The 26,408-nt window shown below is 37.6% G+C and overlaps 1 protein-coding gene across 1 annotated transcript in view; it reads right to left on the reverse strand.

Annotated features, from left to right (window-relative positions):
* RXYLT1 (ribitol xylosyltransferase 1) overlaps window positions 1–26,408 on the reverse strand; it is a 27,364-nt gene continuing 956 nt past the window's right edge. Inside the window, exons 2-6 of the mRNA XM_007450183.1 lie at window positions 25,008–25,151; window positions 21,192–21,294; window positions 11,703–12,017; window positions 9,444–9,614; window positions 1–428 (exon numbers count right to left, since the gene is read on the reverse strand). Of these exons, the coding sequence (XP_007450245.1) occupies window positions 11–428; window positions 9,444–9,614; window positions 11,703–12,017; window positions 21,192–21,294; window positions 25,008–25,151 (1,151 nt within the window). The 3' untranslated portion in view covers window positions 1–10. The remainder of the gene's footprint in view (window positions 429–9,443; window positions 9,615–11,702; window positions 12,018–21,191; window positions 21,295–25,007; window positions 25,152–26,408) is intronic.

Consider the following 26,408-nt stretch of genomic DNA (forward strand, 5'->3'; position numbering starts at 1 on the left):
TGAACTACAGTTAACCTTTATTGTTCTTTAGAAATGAACTTTCCACAATATTAATAAATCTCATTTTTAGCTCTGCTTTGAAGTTTTGATACCAGTGAAGTAACCTTTTTCTTCTTTGAATCTTTTCTTGTAAAATTATAGTTTTCTCTTTTTCTAAAATAGCAGGAAGTTCCTTCCAGTTCTTAATAAAGATAAAGGGAGCATTCATGGACTTGAGTAACTGCAGAGGAGCATTATGGTAAACAGATGAATTTCCACAGCTGCCGGCTGTCATTACGTCTTCTACCACGGGAACGGAGCCATAGGAGCAAGCCTCATATATTCTGTAACACTCCGTGTTTACTCCTGCTGGGCACAACGTGAGATCACTCTGACGCAGAGCATCTTGATAATTCTTAAGGCTTTCATTTGTTTCTTGAGGCTGCCACCTAGAAAATCAGAAGAAAATCTGAAGTTTTCACTTTACTAAGCATATCTTTTGTGGAAGAAAATATTTTATCTTTTAATGTTGGTTACAAGAAATGGTAAACACATTATAGAGATGGCAGGCAGAACAGATGAATAAAATCTTGCCCAAATAGATTTCTTGAAAATATTTAAGAATTTGAGAAGTTTACAGCTACACATTTTAAAAAATCTAGTGGCCATACAATTTCTGAATGAAATTGTATCAGCCAAAATTTTGTGAGTGCTCGTCTTCTTTCTCTACCTCACCCTCCATCCAAATTCCTGCCCTTATGGAGCTTATTATCACAGTTCTAGTGGTGGAGACAGATAGTAACCAGGTCAAGCCAGTGAATTATTTAGAAGGTGTTAAGTGTTGTGTGGAAAAATAAAGCAGAGAAGCGAGGAGGGAGTTTTTGGTAGGATGGTATTGCAACTGTAAACAGGTGATCAGGGAGTGTCTCACTTCATGGGCATCTGAGCGGGGAGCCAGAGGAGAGGGAGCAAACCACACAGATATCTGGGGGAAGAAGAGAGCACAGAGCAAGCATAAAGGCCATGACATGGCATGTGCCAGGCACGCTCAAGGGACAGCAAGGAAGCCAGGGTGGCTAACGCAGGGTAACTGAAGGGGAGAGGTGTAGAAGATGAAGTCAGGGCACCCATCACACAGAGTTTTGATCAGAGGGGGAACTGACTTCATCTATGTTTTATCAGAATCTATCTGGCTGTTGTGTTGAGAATAGCTTGTATGGGGCAAGGGTAGGAGCTGAGAGGCTAGTTAGAAAACTAGACGTTCCCTCCTGACTGTTCCTATTTTCTCAGTGAAATAAGCAATAGGGTCATAAGGTAAGAGCAGTTGGGAAGAAAGAAGGTATGAAACAATCTTCCAGGAGAGAGGAAGAATACATGGACAAGGGAGACGGATGACTGCTGGACACTCAAGGGTCAGGGTCATATATATATATATATATATATATATATATATATAAATAAATTTATTTATTTTTATTTTTGGCTGTCTTGGGTCTTTGCTGCTGTGCGTGGGCTCTTCTCTAGTTGCGATGAGCAAGGGCTACTCTTTGTTGCGGTACACAGGCTTCTCACTGGGTGGCTTCTCTTGTTGTGGAGCATGGGCTCTAGGCACGCAGGCTTCAGTAGTTGTGGCACACGGTCTCAGTGGTTGTGGCTCGTGGGCTCTAGAGCGCAGGCTCAGTAGTTGTGGTGCACGGGTTTAGTTGCTCCGCGGCATGTGGGATCTTCCCGGACCAGGGCTCAAACCTGTGTCCCCTGCGTTGGCAGGTGGATTCTTAACCACTGCGCCACCAGGGAAGCCCAAGGTCATATATTTAAAGTGAGATCAATTGGCACCTTTCTCCAAGTGTGTTTGGCTGCATGGGTGAAGGTATGGAGCAGGTAAGAGAGCTGGATTTAACCAGAGTTAGGGTTTGCTAGATTAAGGAACTAGGGAGCTGAATGTATATGTGGTCATGATTGATTATGAAATTTAAGTGGGTAAAGAATAAAGTAAAGATGAGGTGGGTGAAGGACAATGAAAAGGTATTAGGAACAATGAACTGTAAGTCCCAGCTAAATTGCTGAAGTCAGATTATTACAGGGAATGAGCTGGAATGATAGAAAATGATGTTTACAGAGAGAGAGATGCTGGAATTTGAGATCATGCAGTATGTGTAATCATGAGGTCCAGGAAATGACCATGACAGTGAATGGCTGAGGTCGAGTAGAGACCCAGATCGCTGGGGGAGAGGAAGTAAAGGAACTGCAAGACCAACGTGATGAAAAGACCATCTACGTGGATTTGGGAATCACTAAGAGTGAGGCTGGAAAAAATGTCGGAGAGACTGAGAGTAGGCCAGGAACTAGACTCTTCAAAGAATTAAGGGGATAAACTAAACCCAAGGGTCAGTATATGATTTCTCTTTTCTTTTAGGAGCTTTTAAAAAATTAATTTTATATTGGAGTATAGCTGATTTACAATGTTGTGTTAGTTTCAGGTGTACAGCAAAGTGAATCAGTTACACATATATATACCTCCACTCTTTTTTTAAGATTCTTTTCCCATGTAGGTCATTACAGAATATTGAGTAGAGTTCCCTGTGCTATAAATAGGTTCTTATTAGTCATCTACTTTATATATAGTAGTGTTTATATGTCAATCCCAATCTCCCAATTTATCCCTTCCCCTTATGATTTCAACGAGAAAGAAAAATGGATAGTTTTGTCTGCTGGTATGAGATTCAAAACTGGAGGTTTTAGGGAGGGAAAAGGGAGAGTGGTCTGGAAGCAGCAAGGAGGACACCTACTCCACCTCCTGGCTCAATGGTAGGAGAGGGATTTCAAGAATAATTCTGTTCCCACAGTAAGCTTTGTTATTTTGCCCTCACTCGTTCCATTCTAGGCACACTGCCCCTTGTGCCTCACACATGGTAAGCATGCTTCCACCTTCGGCCTTTATATTTGCTCTTCCCTCTGCCTGGGCAACTCTGCTCCCAAACAGACATGAGGCTCACCCCCCTGCCTTCTCCAGTCCTGTGCTGAAATGCAAACTTCTGACTAGCACTTTCCTTGGCTATTCTAAAATATCAAATGCTCCGCTCCTGACCCCAAGTCCTCTCTACATCCCCCTCCTCTGCTCCATGTTTTTACATGGTATTTATCATCGCCTGACACTACATATATATGACACAATATATTTTATTGGTTTGTCTCCTCCAATAAGCATTTAAGTTCTAAGAGGGCATGGGCCCTTTCGACTGTTTTGCTCACTGCTGTATCCCTTTATGGCTAAAATAGTTTTTGGCATATAGCAGTTGCGTGATAAATATTTGTTGACTGAATGGATATAATATGATTACACTAGCCATTAGAGAAATGTAAATCAAAACTACAATGAGGTATCACCTCACACCAGGCAGAATGGCCATCATCAAAAAATGTACCAACAATAAATGCTGGAGAGGGTGTGGAGAAAAGGGAACCCTCCTGCACTGTTGGTGGGAATGTAAATTGATACAGCCACTATGGAGAACAGTATGGAGGTTCCTTAAAAAAACTAAAAATAGAACTACCATATGACCCAGCAATCCCACTACTGGGCATATACCCTGAGAGAAGCATAATTCAACAAGAGTCATGTACCACAATGTTCATTGCAGCTCTATTTACAATAGCCAGGACATGGAAGCAACCTAAGTGTCCATCAACAGATGAATGGATAAAGAAGATGTGGCACATATATACAATGGAATATTAGCCATAAAAAGAAACAAAATTGAGTTATTTGTAGTGACGTGGATGGACCTAGAGTCTGTCATACAGAGTGAAGTATGTCAGAAAGAGAAAATCAAATACCGTATGCTAACACATATATATGGAATCTAAAAAAAAAAAAAGTTCTGAAGAACCTAGGGGCAGGACAGGAAAAAAGATGCAGACATAGAGAATGGACTTGAGGACACAGGGAGGGGGATGGGTAAGCTGGGACGAAGTGAGAGAGTGGCACGGACATATATACACTACCAAATGTAAAACAGATAGCTAGTGGGAAGCAGCCACATAGCACAGGGAGATCAGCTCAGTGCTTTGTGACCACCTAGAAGGGTGGAATAGGGAGGGTGGGAGGGAGATGCAAGAGGGAGGGGATATGGGGATATATGTATACGTATAGCTGACTCACTTTGTTATACAGCAGAAACTAACAAAACAGTGTACAGCAATTATACTCCAAAAAAGATGTTAAAAATATATACATATGACATGGACCTGCTGGGGAATGGACTTGGGGATATGGGGTGGGGAGGGGTAAGCTGTGACAGGGCGGGAGGGTGGCATGGACGTATATACACTACCAAGCGTGGAATGGATAGCTAGTGGGAAGCAGCGGCATAGCACAGGGAGATCAGCTTGGTGCTTTGTGACCACCTAGAGGGGTGGGATAGGGAAGGTGGGGAGGAGGGAGACGCAAGAGGAAAGAGATATGGGAACATATGCATATGTATAACCGATTCACTTTACTGTGAAGCAGAAACTGGCACACCATTGTAAAGCAATTATACTCCAATAAAGATGTAAAAAAAAAAAAATATATATATATATATATGATTATGCTAGCAATACTGAATGGATATGATTACACTAGCAATAGAGTCAGGATTTCTTTTTTTCTTTTTGTATTTCTATGCCTGATTGATTGGTTGATTTTTTACAATTTCCAACCCCTTTTCTTTGAATGAAACATTTCTTAAATTGTATAATGCTTTACAATTTTCAAAAGTTTCACACACATAATTTCATATAATCACAAAATAACCCTTCTTCCCCCTCTACCTCTAAATTGCCTCTCCTGCTTCCCTCTCCTCACTGGTAACCACTAGCTTGTTCTCTGTATCTGTGAGTCTGCTTCTTTTTTGTCTTATTCACTAGTTTGTTGTATTTTTAAGATTCCACATTAAGTGATATTAAACAGTATTTGTCTTTCTCTGTCTGACTTATTTCACTTAGCATAACACCCTCCAAGTCCATCCATGTTGCTGAAAATGGCAAAATTTCATTCTTTTTTATGGCTGATTAGTATTCCATTGTATATATATACCACATCTTCTTTATCCATTCATCTGTTGATGGATGCTTAGTTTGCTTCCATATTTTGGCAGTTGTAAATAATGCTGCTATGAACATTGGGGTGCATGTATTGGTATCTTTTCAAGTTAGTGTTTTTGGTTTTTTTCCAGTTTTTTTGTTTTTTTATATACCCAGGAGTGGAACTGTTGTGTCATGTGGTGGTTCTATCTTTAGTTTTTTAAGAAATCTCCATACTGTCTTAAACAGTGGCTGCACCAATTTACATTCCTACCAACAGTGCCCTTGTCTCCACATCTTTGCCAATATTTGTTATTTGTGTTCTTTTTGATGATAGCCATTCTGACAGGTATGAGGTGATATCTCACTGTGGTTCTGCTTTGCATTTCCCTGATGATTACCAGTGTTGAGCATCTTTTCATGTGTGTGTTGGCCATCTGCATTTTCCCTTTGGAGAAATGTCTTTTCAGTTCTTCTGCCCATTATTTAATCAGGTTGTTTGCTTTCTTGATGTTGAGTTGGATGAGCTGTTTATATATGTTGGATATCAACGCCTTATCAGTCATATCATTTGCAAATATCTTCTCCCATCGAGTGGGTTGTTTTTTCGTTCTGTTGATGGTTTCCTTTACTGCGCAAAAGCTTTTAGGTTTAATTAGGTCCCATTTGTTTATTTTTGCTTTTGCTTCCTTTGCTTTAGGAGACAGATCCAAAACAATATTGCTGTGATTTATGTCAAAGAGTATTTTGCCTATGTTTTCTTCTAGGAATTTTATAGTATCTGGTCTTATATTTAGGTCTTTAATCCATTTTGAGCTTATTTTTTTTATGGTGTTAGCCAGTGTTCTAATTTCATTCTTTTACGTGTAGCTGTCCAATTTTCCCAGCACCACTTATTGAAAAGAATGTCTTTCCTCCATTGTATATTCTTTCCTCCTTTCTTCATAGCTAAATTGACAATAAGCGTGTGGGTTTATTCCTGTGCTCTCTAGTCTGTTCCATTGATCTATGTGTCTGTTTCTATGCTGGTACCACACTGATTTGATGACTGTAGCTTTGTAGTATAGTCTGAAGTTAGGGAGCGTGATTCCTCCAGCTCTGTTCCTCTTTCTCAAGATTGTTTTGGCTATTTGGATTCTTTTGTGTTTCCATACAAATTTTAAAATGATTTGTTCTAATCTGTGAAGAATGCCATTGACATTTTGATAGGGATTGCACTGAATCTGTAGATTGCATTGGATAGTATGGTCATTTTAACAATATTAATTTTTTCAATCCAAGAACAAGGTATATCTTTCCATCTGTTTGTGTTATCTTCAATTTATTTCATCAGTGTCTTATAGCTTTCTGAGTATAGATCTTTTACCTCCCTAGGTAGGTTTATTCCTAGGTATTTTATTCTTTTTGATGAGACAGTATATGAGATTGTTTCCTTAATTTCTCTTTCGCATAGTTCATTGTTAGTGTACAGAAATGCAACCAACTTCTGTATATTAATTTTGAATCCTGCTACTCTACTGAATTCATTGATGATCTCTAATAGTTTTCTGGTGGCATCTTTAGGATTTTCTATGTATAGTATCATGCCATCTGCAAACGTGACAGTTTTACTTCTTCCTTTCCAATTTGGATTCTTTTTGTTTCTTTTTCTTCTCTGATTGCTGTGGCTAGGACCTACAAAACTATGTTGAATAAAAGCAGTGAGAGTGGGCATCTTGTCTTGTTCCTGATCTCAGAGGAAATGCTTTCACCTTTTCACCATTAAGTATTATGTTAGCTGTGGATTTTTCATATATGGCCTTTATTATGTTGAGGTATGCTCCCTCTATGCCCACTTTCTGGAGAGCTTTTATCATAAATGGATGCTGAACTTCATCCAAAGTTTTTTCTATCGAGATTATTATATGGTTTTTATTCTTCACTTTAAAAATATTTATTTATTTTCTTTATTTATTTTCTTTATTTTTGGCTGTGTTGGGTCTTAGTTGTGGCACATGGGATCTCTGTTGAGGCATGTGGGAATATTTTGTTACAGCACACAGTCTCTTCATTGTGGCGCGCGGGCTTCTCTCTAGTTGTGGTGTGTGGATTTTCTCTCTCTAGTTGTGGCACGTAGGCTCCAGAATACATGGACTCTGTAGTTTGCTGTACACGGGCTCTGTCGTTGAGGCACGTGAGCTCAATAGCTGTGGCGTGTGGGCTTAGTTGCCCCACGGCATGTAGGATCTTAGTTCCCCAACCAGGGATCAAACCCATGTCTCCTGCATTGAAAGGTGCATTCTTAACCACTGGACCACCAGGGAAACCCTCCCAATTACTGTTTTTGATATCATATTTTACATCTCATTGTTTTGTGTGTCCCTTAACTCAGGGGTCCCAACCCCCGGGACACAGACTGGTAGTGGTCCGTGGCCTGTTAGGAACTGGGCTGCACAGCAGGAGGTGAGCGGCGGGCGAGTGAACAAAGCTTCATCTGTATTTACAGCCCTCCCCACTGCTCACATTACCACCTGAGCTCCACCTCCTGTCAGATCAGTGGCAGCATTAGATTCTCGTAGGAGGGTGAACCCTACTGTGAACTGCGCATGTGAGGGATCTAGGTTGCGCACTCCTTATGAGAATCTAATGCCTAATGATCTGAGGTGGAGCTGAGGCAGCAATGCTAGTGCTGGGGAGTGGCTGCAAATACAGATTATCATTAGCAGAGAGGTTTGACTGTACAGAGACCATAATAAATCAACTGCTTGCAGACTCATATCAAAACCCTATCAGTGGGACTTCCCTGGTGGCACAGTGGATAAGACTCCATGCTCCCAATGCAGGGGGCCTGGGTTCAAACCCTGGTCAGGGAACCAGACGCCACATGCATGCTGCAACTAAAAGTTCACGTGCCACAACTAAGGAGACTGTGTGCCGCAACTAAGGAGTCCTGGAGCCGCAACTAAGGAGCCCGACTGCCTCAACTAAGTAGCCCATGTGCTGCAACTAAGACCTGGCACAACCAAATAAGTAAATTAATTAAAAAAAAAAAACCCTATCAGTGAGTGGTAAGTGACAAGCTGCATCTTATGGAGTAGACTGGACATAAGCAACACACCTCGGGTGTCACTGTCTCCCGTCACCCCCAGATGGGACCATCTAGTTGCAGGAAAACAAGCTCAGGGCTCCCACTGATTCTGTATTATGGTGAGTTGTATAATTATTTCATTATATATTATAATGTAATAATAACAGAAATAAAGTACACACAGTAAATGTAATGAATGCGCTTGAATCATCCCCAAACCATCAACACCCCCACCACCCCAAATCTGTAGAAAAACTGTCTTCCACGAAACTGGTGCCTTGTGCCAAAAAGGCTGGGGACTGCTGCCTTAACTGCTTATCGTGGATATGGATGATTTTACTACTTTTGTATTTTAACCTCCCTACCAGCTTTGTGTGTGGTGATTTCCTACTTTCACTGTATGTTTGCCTTTACTTCTTTCATTTTGTAATCTTCTTCTTTCTAGTTGTGGCATTTTCTTTTTTTCACTTAGAGAAGTTAACATGTGTTGTAAGGCTGGTGCTGTACTTTTTTAGCTTCTGTTTGTCTGTAAAGCTTTTGATCACTCCATCAAATTTGAATGAGAGTCTTGCTGGGTAGAGTATTCTTGGTTGTAGTAGAGTCAGGCTTTCTAAAAGAGAGTATCTGCTCCAATTAATGTATTTCTAGATCTAAAAGGACATTTTTTTAGGCATTACTTCTCTGATGACTCTGCTTTACACATGAAACTCCATTTGTTTATCTAAAAATAAAATGAATGATCCCCAAATTTCTTCCTTCAGTCCATGAACACTTGTTTCATGATTACCATGTAAAAGATGTAAGAAAGTTAACACAGTTAAATCCATCCATCCATCCACCCATCCACTCCCCACTTATCCTGGCCTACTTTATTCAAGGGTCCTATGTTACATCTGGGGAGTCAAAGAAGAATAGTACATGGCCTCTGTCCTCAGGGTGGTGTCAGGTTCCTGAAGGTGTGAGGAGTATGGCATGCCAGTCTTGGAACACTGAACTGGTTTGCCGAACATCTCAGAGATGAACCTAAGACCATTACTGTCATTTACAATCTCCTGTGTTCAAATCTGACTAACAAATATTATTGAGGAAACCTGAACAATTGACATTTGCATATGACAGTTACCAGCATTCCCCTTCAAGATGGACTACAGGAGAGTCTCTCTATTTTTAATGCATGTAACATAGTTTCTTCACAACTTTAATTACTCATGCATCTTCTGGAGAAAGACTGGTATTAATGGAGTTAAAAATGTCTGTGAAAACCTGTGCTGTCACACAAAGCAACTCTCAGATTGGAGACAAAATGGATGAATCAAGTAGACATAGAACTTACTGTTCTCTTGCTGAAACCCAGCAAAGCTTATCATTCCCATCTTGTTTCAAAATGTTCATTAGTGCTTGTCTGGATGAATTTTCATAAATGGTTCCTACGAAATTACACAAGTATGGCCTTTCATTATGCAGCATTGACCAATTCGCCTCCACCACAGGAAAATTCCTGTATCTATAAAAATAAGTACATGTGAGTTAATAATATATGACAAGAGGGCTAGCAAAATTTCCATAATCCAACATCTTAGGTAGTATGATGATGTAGAGAAAAGAGATTTAAAATATGATTTTCTAAACCGCAAATTATAATTTTCCATGCTTACTTTGGAAAAGTTCCTAAATCTACTGACTTAAAAAAAATTCTCACTTTGACATCTTTTACAAAATTGCTATACAGACTATGTGCCTAAAGTGCTTTGGTTTTTATATTCTTCAACTTCCATTACTTACCTGAAGTTATAAGACAGGTTGAATTTAAGACCTTAAAGGTACAAAGAATCTTCTACATTCATAATAATCATGATTTAATTAATGTTTTAGGCAGGTGATGGAAAGATTACAGAATACATACTGCTATAGCAAAGAACTCCAACTCCAAAGGCTTATCAAGTAGATAAAAAAAAAAAAACCTTACATCCCACACAGGAGAGGCCTGTTGCAACTGGCCCATTCTTTCTAATGGGCATTTGGTAATTCCAGGCATCAAATTATGTGCCTGAACTACAACCTTCACATAAGAGAAAGCTGAACGTAACAGTTTGTCTATAACAGGTTTTCTCGATTTCGGCATTACTGCCATTTGGGCCAGATAATTCTCCATTGTGGAGGACTGTCCTCTACATTGTAAGATATTTAGCAGCAGCCCTGGCCTCTATCCACCAGATGCCAGTACAACCTCCTCTCTCCACTTGTAACAACCAAATATATCTCCAGACATTGCCAAATATCTCCTGGGGGTGGCGGTGGGGGTGGGGTGAAATTGCACCTGGTTGAGAACCACTTATCTATAGGAAAGATACTGGCTTTGTCCAACATTACCAGAGTTACTGTGAAGAAGTAATTCTTTTGTTTCAAAACATTTTACAAATATGGGCTCTATACAAGGGATAGATTTTTCAGAGCACCTTAAACTTGGCTATACCTAACAAACCTTTTTGTCTGCCCTACCCTAAGCCTGCTGAGTCAGAATTCTGTTGTGGAAGGCCAGGGAATATGTCTTATTAATGTGCTTCCCTGGTGATATTTGTGTAGCCAACTGGGCAGCAGTCTAAGGTCACATTTTGTAACCAGTGATAAAATAATGCATAATGAACATCTGATTCAAATACAGTATCATATTACTGAGCTATTTCATAATTCATCCATTCAACAAATATTTATTGAATGCTTACTCTGTAGGCACTGTTTTAGGCTCTACAGATAAAGAAGTGAACAAAAGAGACAAAAATCCCTGCCATCAGGAAGTTTATGTACTAGTGGCAACTTAAAGTCAACTTACTGTTAGTCAAAGGCTCTCTATTAACAGAATGATACAAAATAAGTTTCCAGTTCTATAGAAAGACTTTACATATATTACATACTATTTAATTACCATTTCTTTTTACACAACAGATTTGTGCAAATTCTATCAGTCTTAGTCGCAGACCTGAGTATATTATAATCCTCCCAAACCCCAGGGTCAGTGTGCTCTTCATTTAATATTGGATCTAAAGTAAGGATTTAAGGGGAGTTTGCTGGTGGTCCAGTGGTTAAGACTCCATGCTTCCACTGCAGGGGGCATGGGTTCGATTCCTGGTCAGGGAACTAAGATCCCGCATGCCATGTGGCATGCCCCCCCCTCCCAAAAAAAAGAAGAAATAAAGTAAGGATTTAAGAAAACTCTATATCAATATAGTTATATAGGTATAGTTATATATATAGATTCTATAATTGTTTTAAGAAGGTCCGTCTGTCTGCCATCCACTGCTAAACATTTCTTTAAGGTACTAGTGATAAACTTGAAAATTTATCCTATGACTTGGGGTTCTAAAATACAAAAATGTAACTCATCTGCTCTCCTCATAAAAGTCTAAAATACTCTAAAAACATCATTATTATTACCAAAGCATGAGACCAAACCATATTTTTGCCCATAGAAAAGGTACACAGCCTCAATGAGCTCAGAAGAACTACATTTATTACAAATTTAAAACACAATCTTGCTGATACAGAAATTCAGGTCTTAGAGTCTAAAAACGTGTAGATAATATTTGGTACTTACGTTGCTACTCCTAAAGGCCACTGAAAAACATCCATGTTATTAATCCAGGGGCTGTCATATATTATGAAAAGTAGTTCCACAGAGCCTCCATTTCTTTTGAGAAACTGGTTTATCCACTCATTATTACAATGTTCATTTCCAAGCAAAACAACAGCAAGATGCTGGAGTTTTTGAGTTTGCACTAAATTTTGTGCATAAAGTAACCACTGGGTGGCATAAAAGACCTTTGCTTTTTCTCTTCCATTTAGAATGAGTACCACATTATTCTCATCAACAGAGAAGTACCCTGGGACCACAGCTGGACCAGTGATGAAGCTGTTAAAAACAAAACAAAAACAAGAGACAAACAAAAAGAGAACAGAAGTATTTGGTATCAGAAGTTTTAAATCATTTTATATAAAGTATATAATGAAACTTAATCCATATTCTTTCTAGAAATAGTTTCTATAACACATGATTTTTTGAACAACTCTGGATGATGGGACATAGATGTAGATTAATGGGAAACTTTGGTTGTAGACAGATTAATTATATGCAAATTTGAAAGTACCCACAGGAAAAAATATTTACCTTATATATCTAATAAAAGTATAAATATAAAAATTTGAATGGGAAGATATATATAACAAACTCATGATAGTTAGTGGTTGTCTCTTAGGAGGAAGGAAGAGGAAAGGGCCTGAGGAACAATACAAAGAAAGCATTTATTGCCTTTACTGGAAATATCTAATTCTTTTACGAGGAAAGTTAAATATCTGAAGCAAATATGACAGACAGCCAGAATTTGTTAGTTCTAGGTGGTGGGTAAATGGGAATCTATTGTATTACTCTCTATTCTTTAAGGTATTTAAAAAATATCATAAAAGGAATAGATACATGTCATAACTCACATTTCATATTATGCGCTGCTTCGAACAACCAATACCATTGAAATATTTTACACGAATATGTATTAAATACAAAAAATACCATTTAACCTATCGTAAACTTAGTTACAACGGTCCTAGATTCTTTGCAAGCTGCTCAGACATTTCTTTGTAACTTGCTAGAATCTTTTAATATTTAGTACAGATATGCTGAAATCCTGCTTCTTTTGCTTATTGTTGGGGATAAAAACTAACATTATTAAATGCCTTTTATATACATGATACATAGGCACTCTGCACAGGTTATCCTTTAACCTCCACAACAACTCTGCAGAGATTAGTCTCCCATTTTGCATTTGGGAAATCAGGCTTAAGTTGCACAACCTGTGATGGCAGCATCAAGTTTTGAATCAAGATCTAACTTCAGCAAAAACAAAACAAAACAAAAACAAAGATCTAACTTCAGAGCTTGAGTCATTCCCATGACACTATGGTTAACAAGTACTCAAATTAGTAGATATTAGTTAAAACATAAAATATAAATATGTATTTTGTCTGTATGAATTCTATGACATTATTCTACAGTGATAATAAGCTACACGGATCAGAACTGCATTCTGAGTCTGCTTTGGACAGGAAGATGCCAAATAATTCAGCAATCATTTAGTAATTTAAGAGAATGGGCAGAATCTGAGGGGTTAGGAAGCACTTTAAAGAGAATGATGATAATTATGACAGGTTTAAAATACTTATTATTGGTAGTACATGAACACTTTTTCTCTCCTTTAAAATTATAGGTGGGAATAGTTCTAATTTTATTGATCCACACAAATTAACAAAAGCATGATTCATTCAGGGCACATCTGACCCATCTTGGAATCTCCACAGCTCTCTTTTTGTAGAATGCTCTCACATTCCAGAAAGCAGGCATGTCAGCTCTTATGCTCTGACTAATTTGGTTTTCTAGACCTCAAGGCCATGTTCAAGTAATAGTGAAAGCCCTGGGGTCAATGCTGTGGAGCTAAGGTATAGATCGGAGGTTCCCAAATTTTATTGGTTCCCAAGACTTTCAGTGTTTTAGTAATTTTTTCAAGCCATAAGAAATGAGTAATGGTTCAGTTTTTTAAGTTGTTAGATCCAAATAACTTAGTATTTATGTCCTAAGAGCTTAGAAGCCACTTTAAAAATAATACACATACACTGAAGGAAAAAATAATATTTCTATTTCATTCTTAACTAACCACACATACTTAATAATGGGATGTGTGCACCCGTTGAGCACTACACAACTTCTCAAACCTTGGAATCAGAGAGGACACTGCCACGGTCGCTGCCTGTTCCACTTTGATTTTTGCACAGTACTTGGATTTGATCACAGCAACCATAGGAAATCCAGCTCCACAAATGTATGACATCTCTGAAATGGATGTAGGGTGATCTAATGTTGAAATTGTGAACTACCTCAAACTAGTTTGCATGGTGTTTGACAGATACAAAGTATAATTGTGATTCCTACAAATATTTGTGGTGCCCCAGGGTGCCTTAGTATACAGTTTGGGAAGCACAGATTTAGGTAAAGAAACTTTAGGGGTAAAAAAAAAATCCCATAAGATTCAGATAGCTGTGTGTGTGTTGGGAGGTGTGTTAGTCAGACTGCAGTGGGTTAAGAAGTGAATGAGAAGGGGACAGTAAGAAGTAAGTGGGGAGAAATGCAAATCAAAACTACAATGAGGTACCACCTCATACCAGTCAGAATGGCCATGATTAAAAAGTCTACAATTAACAAATGCTGGGGAGGGTGTGCAAGAAAGGGAACCCTCCTACACTGTTGGTGGGAATGTAAAGTGGTGCAGCCACTATGGAAAACAGTTTGGAGGTTCCTCAAAAAACTACAAATAGAGTTACCATACGATCCAGCAATCCCACTGCTGGGCATATATACAGATAAAACTCTAATTCAAAAAGATACATAAACCCCTATGTTCATAGCAGCACTATTCACAATAGCCAAGACATGGAAACAACCTAAATGTCCACTGACAGATGAATGGATAAAGAAGATGTGGTACACATACACAATGAATATTATTCAGCCATAAGAAATAATGAAATAATGCCATTTGAAGCAACATGGATGGACCTAGAGGTTTTCATACTAAATGAAGTCGGAAGGAAAAAGGCAAAAACCATATGATATCACTTATATGTGGAATCTAAAATATGACACGAATGAACTTATCTACAAAACAGATTCACAGACATAGAGAACAGACTTGTGGTTGCCAAGGGGCATGGGGAGTATGGGAGGGTTGGATTGGGAGTTTGGGATTAGCAGATGCAAAGTATTATATATAGAATGGATAAACAACAAGGTTCTACTGTATAGCACAGGGAACTATATTCAACATCCTGTGATAAACGATAATGAAAAAGAACATGAAAAAGAATGTATATATATGTATAACTGAATCACTTTGCTGTACAGCAGAAATTAACACAACGTTGTAAATCAACTATACTTGAATAAAATAAATTACAAAAAAGAAGTAAGTGGGGACAGTAAGTGTAGGCAACTCTTCTGAAAGTGTGGATGAGAAGGTGAGAACACAATAATGAGTGAAAGGTGGGAGACAAAGGAGAGCAAGGAAGTAACGGATGGAGCAAGGTCTTGGGATATGCAGAAGGGATGCACAGGTGGAGGGAGTTAATACTGAACACAGGTGAGGGAGATCACCTCATTGTCTGAGAGCTGAGGAAAGAGAGAAGGTTAGGTGAGGGATCACATAGAGATCATGTAGGTAAATGTTAGAGGAGCAGCTAGTTAAGGGAGATAATTGTGGATATCTTGAGGAAACAGAGGCAGGGTTGTCTGCTGAGAAAGAGGGGGTTAGGCAGGTGTTGGGTAGTGGCCTAGAGAAGAGTAGAAAAATCTGCTTTTATTCTTTCTGTATTTTCTATCTTGAACGCATACTAGCTATCCAGTCATGCAAGCTAGACACCAGGGAACTATCACATTCAACTCTTGCTCTCATCTAATAATCCTTAATTTCTGATAGTTTTGTCCCCAAATTTCTAAAATTCCTGGCTCTGCTGGAATACCACTTCCCAATTTCATCCCTTATTTATATCTCTGCTGGATACTTATAGTTTCCTAATGCAATGTCCTGGTCTGCCTGCATTCAGCTGTCTCCTTCAAATCATTTTTCCACATGGCTACTAGAGACATCTACACAAAAAACATACATGACAATACCACTATCTAGCTTAATCATCTTCAACTGCTTTTCACTGAACAAGAATAAAGTCCAAGAGTTTTAATGTGGCAAATACAAGGCCCATGATGATCTGGCTCTTGCCCTCCACTCCCAATATGAGCTACCCTCCCCCATCTTCATGCTCTAGGGATTCTGAATGGTTTGCAATTCTATGCACAACCCAAGCTGTTTATCAATTCTTAGGCCCTGATGTTGCCTCTGCTGGGAATATAATCACTCCTCTCACTGCCTTCCTAAATCCTACTAATCTTTTAAGACTTAGCTCAGCTATCACCTCCTCTAGGAAGTCTTTCTTGATAGGCCCCATATCCCCAACTCTACTCATATTAGTGGCCTTCCCTCTATATTTCCCTAACAACTAAGGAGTATGCACGTCCTTACCATTATGCTTTGTATAAGGTATGAAAATTATTTATGTGTTTATCTCAGCCACTACTGTGTGAACTCCCTGAGGCTAGGGAAAAGTATTTTATTCACTTTGAAATCCTCAGAGCCTAGTAGGAACTAACTAGCAGGCACTCAGTAAACGTTGAATGAGTTAAGCCGTAATTCTCTTTAAGGGAGTTATCTGCTCTACCGATTTATTTAAGTTCCCCTACTGCATTTAAAATATGAATCAAGTTACAAAAATTCAATTTATTAATAAATTTCTAGCTATACATTTATTACATAAATTAGGGCATATGTATGAGATATTATAGTATATTTATGCATGATAAAAGATGTATTTTAGTTTCCTAAAGTTATTCATCATCCATCAGTCACAAATATCCATTAGCTGAAAAATGAACATTTTTAAGGAGCTCATACACAGAATTTTAAAACAGTGACTTGCTCTTCTAGATTTCTTAGCATATATTTAATAGTCAGAACTTCTAATTTTCAATATTTATTATTTTTCTGCTAGGTTTGGAAGAAAACTTTCTTCCCAATAAGTACTTTCAATACTTACAAAGTCCAGAGAAATCATTTGAATATTGAGTTCTAAGCTGAACGTGAGCAAAATATATTTTTTTAGAATCCAATATAATTATTGTTTCATTTTTTCTAAATTCAGTGAGTGCTACTGAACAAACGCTATATGCTATTACATTAAGTGAGTTACAGATAAGATTAATAATTGCCAGCTAAGAGTCTGGCAAATGCCTTGATAAAGAATAAGCGCACAAGCTAAACCATCCATACAGCTCTCAGCCATCGAATTCTACATCATTTTTGGTTAATAAATAGTTTTAGAAAATAGGTATACCGAACCCATGAATGGCCCTTACTTTTGAATAGCTGTTGCAATTCACCCTACTTTTGTGGCCAGCATCACATGACTCCACGCCTTCTGAATTCAGTGTTTATGATGGAACACTCCCACCCTCATACTAGCTTGGCTGGAGTGGGAGAATGGGCATTATGAAAAATTAACTATATTGTCTTTCTTTACCAATGAAAATTTTATTTGAGATCTGTATTGATCTATGGTCCACTATATGACTGAAACATAGTGTAGCCATCAATATTATCTATAAAAGCTTTCACTCACTGTAATGAGGAGTGAGCTCACTAAATTCTTATAATAGTAATATCTGGAAATTCTAAAAATAGGAATCAGACACATTTTATCATGATCTTCAGAGAAAAGTTCAACTTTTTCATAAGGAGCAGATGCTCATTGAAAATATAATTGAATTTAGGACTTCCCTGGTGGTGCAGTGGTTAAGAATCCACCCGCCAATGCAGGGGACACAGGTTCATGCCCTGGTGGGGGAAGATCCCACAGGCCGCGGAGCAATTAAGCCCGTGCACCACAACTACTGAGCCTGCGCTCTAGAGCCCATGAGCCACAACTACTGAGCCTGCGCTCCAGAGCCTGCGTGCCACAACTACTGAAGCCCGCGTACCTAGAGCCCATGCTCCGCAATGAGAGAAGCCACCGCAATGAGAAGCCCGCACACCACAATGAAGAGAAGCCCCCAGTCGCCGCAACTAGAGAAAGTCTGCGTGCAGCGACAAAACACCCAATGCAGCCAAAAATAAATAAATACACTTATTAAAAAAAAGTATAATTGAATTTCGATAACAACAAATTAAGTAATTCAGCATCTAACTTTTGTTTTATCAAATGGGTAGACATTTATATATCTTATGATAATGCCTGCACATGCACATTACAGAATTCTGAAGGCAGTCTTTTGGGGATAATCAAAGGTCATGATAAGCAGAAGACTCCTCCTAAGAAATTAAACATAAAGTTGCCCTTTGAAATTAAACTATAAATGAACATATGACAGATATGAGCAGAGACAGGCAAAGCTCCTTCAAGAGACGGAATGGGTGCCATGCTAGCTTATAACCTAATTGAACACATTAACATAAAACATGTATCAAAAAGGTGTTTACTGGGAGGTATGTGAATGGAGAGATAATAGACAATAATGGAAACACAGAAAAATGGAGAACTGAAAGGCAGGGAGATGTTGCAGTACCTATTTAAGTAATAGTAAAAATAATAAAACTAATAACAAGACTTCTATTAGTGATTACCATGTGCCAGATACTGGTCTAAGCACTGTATATCTATTAATGCGTTTAATCTTCAAAACAAACCTGTGAAATAGAAACTAATATTTACCTTAATAATTATTTTAAATTATTATAATTTTATATATATATATATATATATATATATATTATATTATATTATAATTATTTTAAACTCAAGGAAATCCAGGCACTGAGAGGTTAAGAAACTTGCCAGGGTCAGACACTAATAAGAGGTAAAGCTGGAATTGGAACTGAGATATTCTGGCTTCAGAGTCTGTGCCCTTAACAACTCAGTCACATTGCTACACTGCCCACAGGTGACTGGACTTCACCAGGCTGCCTCACAAGTTCAGTCTGCCCTGCATGTATTCATCTATTCACATCCTGAGCATGGACTATGTATGGTAGTGACTCAGTGGTGAACATGGAGTCATTCATTTCTTCCCTTCTGACACACACAGATTTGGAAGTGCTATATATAGTTACAGCCCACATTTTGATTCCATATTTAATCAAACAACTCTCAAATATTTAGGTATCACTTGTAGTCTGCCTATATGGAAAGAATGTGCTGGTCAGGCCAATACAAACATGTGGACTGACCGATAGTTCTATTTCCATTCTGAGTTATTTACTTGATATTCTGCATTACATTATTTGGGCCTATGAATAGATAAGAATCAGCATTCAGGAGCCTGATCAACCCTGGAACACTGAGGATACCCTTTCTATTTTCTGCTTCGGAAGTGCTGTGAAATTAATGTTAAATGATATAAGCTCTTTGTAAACTTAAAGGTTTATTTAAATAGAATGTATTTATGCTTATTTAAAGGATTTTGATAGTATTTAGAAACTCTTTCTATATCTTCAAGATGACCGATTACTGCCAATTCACTTTTGGTCAAATAAAAATGAATGTCTTGGGACCTCCCTGGTGGCGCAGTGGTTAAGAACCCGCTTGCCAATGCAGGGGACACGTTTGAGCCCTGGTCTGGGAAGATCCCACATGCTACGGAGCAACTAAGCCCGTGCACCACAACTACTGAGCCTGTGCTCTGGAGCCCGTGAGCCACAACTACTGAAGCCCATGAGCCTAGAGCCCATGCTCCGCATCAAGAGAAGCCACTGCAATGAGAAGCCCACACACCGCAATGAAGAGTAGCCCCCACTTGCCACAACTACAAAAAGCCGGCGCACAGCAACAAAGATCCAATGCAGCCAAAAATAAATAAATAAAATAAATAACTTAAAAAAAAAAGGAATGTGTTGAAACATTTAAGTTAGTACCCATGTAGCCTGATTCAACTCAAAACTTGCAATTTCATAGAAGTTTATTAATTTTGGATAAATTATGTATGCTACTTTCCATAAGCCTAAAACTTTAATAAGCTGCTTAAAAAAATCTGCTACAATAGTGAACTTCCTTGAATATACAGTTCTCTTAAATTCTAAAAGGAAGTAGCATTGTTATTTAATCATAATATAAAATCTCAGGTAAAAATTTCAGAAGGAAACAGGAAGTTAGTTTTTCTTTTGGGAGTTAATGCCATTTGCTCAAAACCTTTGCTGTAGTAACACTGTATATTAACTTCTCTATGAATTTCAAATAATTCTTTTGAAAATGCTAATATATATTGTAGGTAGACCTAATAGACTAATACTCATAACACATGTTTACTTTTAAAACAGCAAAATGTTACATTTATATGCATAATACACATTTACTTTCAAACACCCAAATCCAACTATTTTATGTTTAGGATTATGTATAAACTCTTCAATGGGATTAGATCAATAGAAGCCTGGAGATAAAAGGAAAAATAATCATTACCAATGATGATTTAAAAGCCTGTTTACTTTTCAAGAATGATTACTTTGAAAAGATACATGCAATGAAACTGCTTTCCAAGTGTGTATACAGTAAATGAATTAAAAGAGCAGCGAAAATTCAAATGAAACTGATATTAACTATAGCTCTTCCTCTTGATTTCTGTGAGAAATAAATGGAAATCTAAAGGAAACCATAATCTTTGGTTCACATTTTTTTCCCTTAATAATATAACTGTTAAATGAAATAAGCATTATAAAATAATTATTTTTGGTTTTTATTTCAATAAGCAAGCAAAATCTAATAGAAAATAGCATTCTTTCATTGTCATAATATTTCTAAATAAAATGATCTTAATTCTATTTAAAAATCTTCAGAAAATATGCAATCACAGATAAAAAGTTTTATAAAAATAAGAGCGCAAAAATGTCAATAATACATTGGTTTTATTGAATTAAAAAAAGATTTCTGAATATTGCAGTGAAATGGTAATCTATACTATCAAATCATAATTGAACTCATATATGAAATGTTTTGAAAAAAATTTTAAAACTAATAGCAGTAGCTTTGCTACCACGTGAATATATAAAAATATGTGAATCTATTACATGAAGGAGAAAAATAAAAATACTTTAAGTTTTCATATTATTCCAGCATACAGAATGTTACATGTTTATCAACAACCAAATGTTACAAAATTTAGAGCATGAACTTTTCCATATAATCAGAAATGTTTTCATTAAAATGAAATAGACACATGATTCCCAAAAACCCGTATTTTATAACATCCAATTTTATAAGAAAATGTTTAAGGTAAGCTTTAACTACAAATATACATACATGAGATTTATCTCTCCATCCTTCACAAGTTGAAGTGAAAATATTTTCTATAAATATTGATATATTTTCCTCTGATTTTTCTTCTAGTATTTACATAAAAAATTGTACAGCAACATATCAAAGGTTAATGTTGCACAATTAATACCTGTAATGTGTTCTTCCAACAACTAAACTTCCTTCTCTCCGCTGAGCAGTCACATCAGTGGGCTCAAGTAAACCTTCAAAAATATGCTCCCAGAGATACAAACCTGGTAATTAAAAAAACAAAAAATGAAAAGCATTTACCTTCTGGTGTACTCTAGTGTGTGAGATGAATTTATGTTCTGCTCTTTCATATCATTTGATTAGGAAACCAGATTCTATTCCTCTTTGGGCTCAAAATCATCAATATGGCAGCTAATGTATGAGAGACTAAACTCAGAGGTTGTCAGTGTAAAATGTGGGTTATATTAAAGACAAAAAACTCTCTTACTCTATATTTGAGAAACCCCTAATCATCACTGGATCTTTACTACCTATCTTATCCTGAAATGTGTTATATTACAGTGTAAGTTACTGTATGATTAGGACTGTTTCTATATTATAACAGAAGGGGGGGGGATCACCATCTTGCGCCAAACAGAACCAGAGAAGCTCATGTATGTACATATACATTCAATATGTCAAGGAGATATTACCTCCTCCCCACCTGAACACACATCCTTCACTGCATGATGCCCTCTGCAAACAAATGCCACTATGTCTTTTCTCCTTAGGCTGGCCCCTACGTTTTATCATGATTTCACCTGAATGAAAGCTCTGAGAGTAGAGGTCTCAGAACTCTGTGTAGTCATACAATGAGGTAATCTGGAGATGAGGAGGTAATCAGGGAGCCCAATTACGTAAATGTAACTAAAAAGTTACATTGAGAGATGTGTTTTGTTCCATTCTCGTTACACCGTGATACTAAAAGACACACACAAAACCCATGTTTAAAGACTTGGCTAATCAGATAAAGCTTTCCAAATATGGTAGGCTGAGTAATGCTTTCCTCCAACCCAAGAGGTCCAAAGATGAAATCTCTAGCACCTATGAATGTTAACTTTACAAAGCAAAAGAGACCTTCTAAATGTGATTAAGATAAGGATGCTGAGGTGGAGAGATTATGCTGGATTACCTGGGTGGGTCCTAAGTAATCACAAGGGTCCTCAGGAAAGGGAGGCAGGAGACTGAAAATGAGGGACAGAGATGTGAGGAGGAAGCAGAAGTCAGAGTGAGGTGGGGCCATGAGTCAAGGAATGCAAGCAGTCACTAGAAACTGTAAAAGGCAAGGAAGCAGATGCTCCTCTAGAGCCTCCAAAGGGAATATAGCCCTGTGGACACATTTTAGATTTCTGCCTTCAGAAACGTAAGCTAATAAACTTATGGTGACCGCAGTTAATAATACTGTACTGCATATTTGAGAGTTGCTAAGAAAGTAGATCTTAAAAGTTCTCATCACAAGAAAAAAAATTGTAACTATGTGAGGTGATCGATGTTCACTAGACTTACTATGTTGATCCTTTCACAATACATACAATATATCAAATCATATGTAGTACACCTGAAACATATTTATATAATGTTATATGTCACTCACAGACCAATTAAAAAAATGTGTTGTTTTAAACCACTAAATTTTTGGTAATTGGTTATGGCAGCTAAAGGAACCTATAGATTATGTAGCAATAGATTATGGTACCTGGAAATGGGGTGCTGCTGTAACAAACACTTAAAAATCCGGAAGTGCCTTTGGAATTGGGTAATGGGGAAAGGCTGGAAGAATTTTGAGAAGCATGATTTAAAAACACCTAGATTAGATTGCCTTGAACGACTGTAGGTAGAAATATGGATGTTAGTGACTCAGTTCTGAGAACTCAGAAGAAAGTGAGGAGAACAGTTGAAAAAAACCTGTATCATCGTAGAGAATACCGAAATCACCATAAACTGACTGTTGGTAAAAGCATTAAAATTGCTCTTGGTAGGGGCTCAGAAGGAAATGAGGAACATGTCATTAGAGACTGGAGAAAAGGGGATCTTTTTTATACAGCAGCAGAAAGTTTAGCTGAATCGTGTCCTGCGGTTATATGCAAAGCAGAACTTGTAAACGATAAACTAGGATAGTTAGCTGAAGAGATTTCTAAGTAAAGTGTTGAAGTTGTGGCCTGGTTTCATCTTGCTGATTACAGTAAAATATGAGTTGAAAAGAGAGACTGAGGAAAAAACTGGTAAGCAAAAAGGGACAATGACTTGATGATTTCGGAAATTCTTAGCCTATTCAGATTGCAAAGAGGTGAAAAATTAGGAGAGTCACTGTCAAGAAAGCATGCTCTGGAGAGAAGGCTAAGGATGTAGGTGACATCCTTTTGCTAATGCCTGGTCAGAATACTCAATCACAAAGAGGGTTTTTTGAAAATATTAGGTGTTAATTTATGGATCTCCTTAGCCATCTCAGCAGAAGCTAGAAATAGAGATGGGATTATCCAGGTAAGATCTGTGGAGGAACTCTTGTCTAAAAAAGCAAATCTTTGTGACATAAATGGGAGACCCACAAGGTTCTTGAGAATGTTATATTAGCAGAAACACTGCCAGCTTGGACTAAAAGGGACAGAGGCAGCTTGAAATGAAACAAGCTTATGTGACTCCCAAAATCCTAACAGCAGGAACAGGATGATGAAACTACTGAGCTGCAAACACATGCTAACCTTCCTGAAAATGGAAGGATGACTTCCCAAGCATGGAGCTGAAAGTCCAGAAGTAAAGCTCTGAGCCACAGAGTACTCCCAGGCATTGAAACCTAATGGAGTTTGCCTGGCTGGATATCAAAATTGCTTAAACCTGCGACTCCATTTTCCTTCCATTTTCTCCCTTTTGGAATGGGAATTTCTATAACTGGTATCCTATGACTTTGCCTAGAGAATAGGCCGATGAATGAATGCAGTGCTTGATAAAGCTCATCTGGACACTTTATGCCTACTGGATTGAAATAAGAAAAGTCTGGAAACATGAAACTCGTTAAGAAGTCAATATAATTAAAAACTAGAATGGGGAAGTGGAAAGTTAAAGGAAGAAATTAATATTAGAGATTTTATAGAGAAAAAAGTTGCTAGAACTTGATGATTGGATGCCTGGGTCTGGGTACTAGAACTTCAGAGGTCAGTAGTAATTTTCAAGGATGTATATATGTATGTATGCAAGTGTCTATGATTTTATGAAACATCATGGGCCAGGCACTACTATTCTGTTTACTTTCCTTTCACCTGGTACCTTCTATCCATATCCCTTACTGTACATAAATCTAACTAATGTTTTATGGTCAAAGAAAGCCCCTTCTAACTCACTAAATTCTTTCTGACTCTCCTGTCATTGAGGGTCCCCCATTCTCTAATTGAGCATATCATATAACTTAGAACACTACACTCTCATGATACTCAGAGCAAAAATGCTTTTGTGGGCAAAAAAGTTTAATCAACTACATACTATATCCCCTTCTTAGACATTCACAATGAACACTGGCATATTAAAGGCTCTGACAAAGCCCTGCAATAAAGAACCTTGTTTAACTTTGTTCAGTTCAATGTTTCCCAAACTTGTTTGGCCATTAAGGGCAGGGGTCACATCTTATACTTGTGCATCAAGTGTCCAATAAACACATAATTCCATGAAAATTCAGTTGACATAGGCATTTCAGTATAATTATGCATACACAACCCACTCTTTGTATTGACAAATAAAGCTGTGCTCTGCTAAAGACCAACAACAGAATATATGTGTGCATGTTTGTGTGTGTGCATTTACACAGATGTTGTCTAACAGAAAAGAGAAATGGAATATTGAGAAAAAGTGAAAAAATGCATCAGGATGTCTTAACAAATGATGAAATAAACTGTAAATATATTAACAAAGTGCTTTTTACATGTCTTAGCTTTAAACATTAACTTACCAATGGCAGCTTTGCCCCAGATTTGTACATGGAAGTCTTTTTTCTCTTTTGTGGACTTATTTAATATCTGCAGTCTGTGTTTTTGCTCATTTTTTTCATCTTCTTCCCAAGGATTCCATTCTTCACTTCTCAAAGTAGATTGTTCTATGTTATAAAAAGAGTAACAAGTGTTATCAATAAGGTAGAGCTGCAGTTGTAGATAAATTCAAGCCATTTAAATTAGGTGTTAGGGAGTTTTAATTGCATCCTAACTTCAATTTTTCAAAGAGATAAAGCAACAGAATTTGAACTGGTTAAACACTGTAAAAATAAAAAAAATGAAATCATAACTTAATTTTGATTGAACCGTTACCCAGAAAGAGCTTGATATAAAATAATAAAATGTTAACACAAGGCAGGAAATTCTCTCTCCCAAACAAAGCCTTCTAAAATGACTGGGTACAGTAATATGCATCAAGTTACAAGTTTAACTTTTGCCAGTTCTTTACAGATCGTATATATGTAATGCAACCTATACATAAAAACTTGACTTCAACATGAAAAGTGTCCCACAGTTTCAGATACTGTTGTGCAAAATTCTGAAAGAAGGGAGAAATAAGCCTGAGTCCGATCCTGACATAGGTCAAAATACAAGAGAGGGGATCAAAACTTGGAGATGAAACGCTCTGGCCTTCAGAAGTCACGGCAGGATTACAGCAGGCTCTTTATTTCAATATGGGAATAGATGTCCTTAAGCCAGTGGCATTCCAGCAAATCTCTGGCATTTCGAGACAATATCTTGGATTTTTTTTTTAACATCTTTATTGGAGTATAATTGATTTACAATGGTGTGTTAGTTTCTGCTTTACAACAAAGTGAATCAGTTATACATATACATATGTTCTCATATCTCTTCCCTCTTGCATCTCCCTCCCTCCCACCCTCCCTATCCCACCCCTCCAGGCAGTCTCAAAGCACGGGAGCTGATCTCCCTGTGCTATGCCGCTGCTTCCCACTAGCTATCTACCTTACGTTTGGTAGTGTATATATGTCCATGCCACTCTCTCACTTTGTCACAGCTTACCCTTCCCCCTCCCCATACCCTCAAGTCCATTCTCTAGTAGGTCTGTGTCTTTATTCCCATCTTACCCCTAGGTTCTTCATGACCTTTTTTTTTTCTTAGATTCCATATATATGTGTTAGCATACGGTATTTGTCTTTCTCTTTCTGACTTACTTCACTCTGTATGACAGACTCTAGGTCTATCCACCTCATTACAAATAGCTCAATTTCGTTTCTTTTTATGGCTGAGTAATATTCCATTGTATATATGTGCCACATCTTCTTTATCCATTCATCCGACGACGGGCACTTAGGTTGTTTCCATCTCCAGGCTATTGTAAATAGAGCTGCAATGAACAT

The sequence above is a fragment of the Lipotes vexillifer genome, unplaced genomic scaffold, assembly GCF_000442215.2.
Source record: "Lipotes vexillifer unplaced genomic scaffold, Lipotes_vexillifer_v1.1 scaffold837, whole genome shotgun sequence".
Lineage (NCBI taxonomy): Eukaryota > Metazoa > Chordata > Mammalia > Artiodactyla > Lipotidae > Lipotes > Lipotes vexillifer.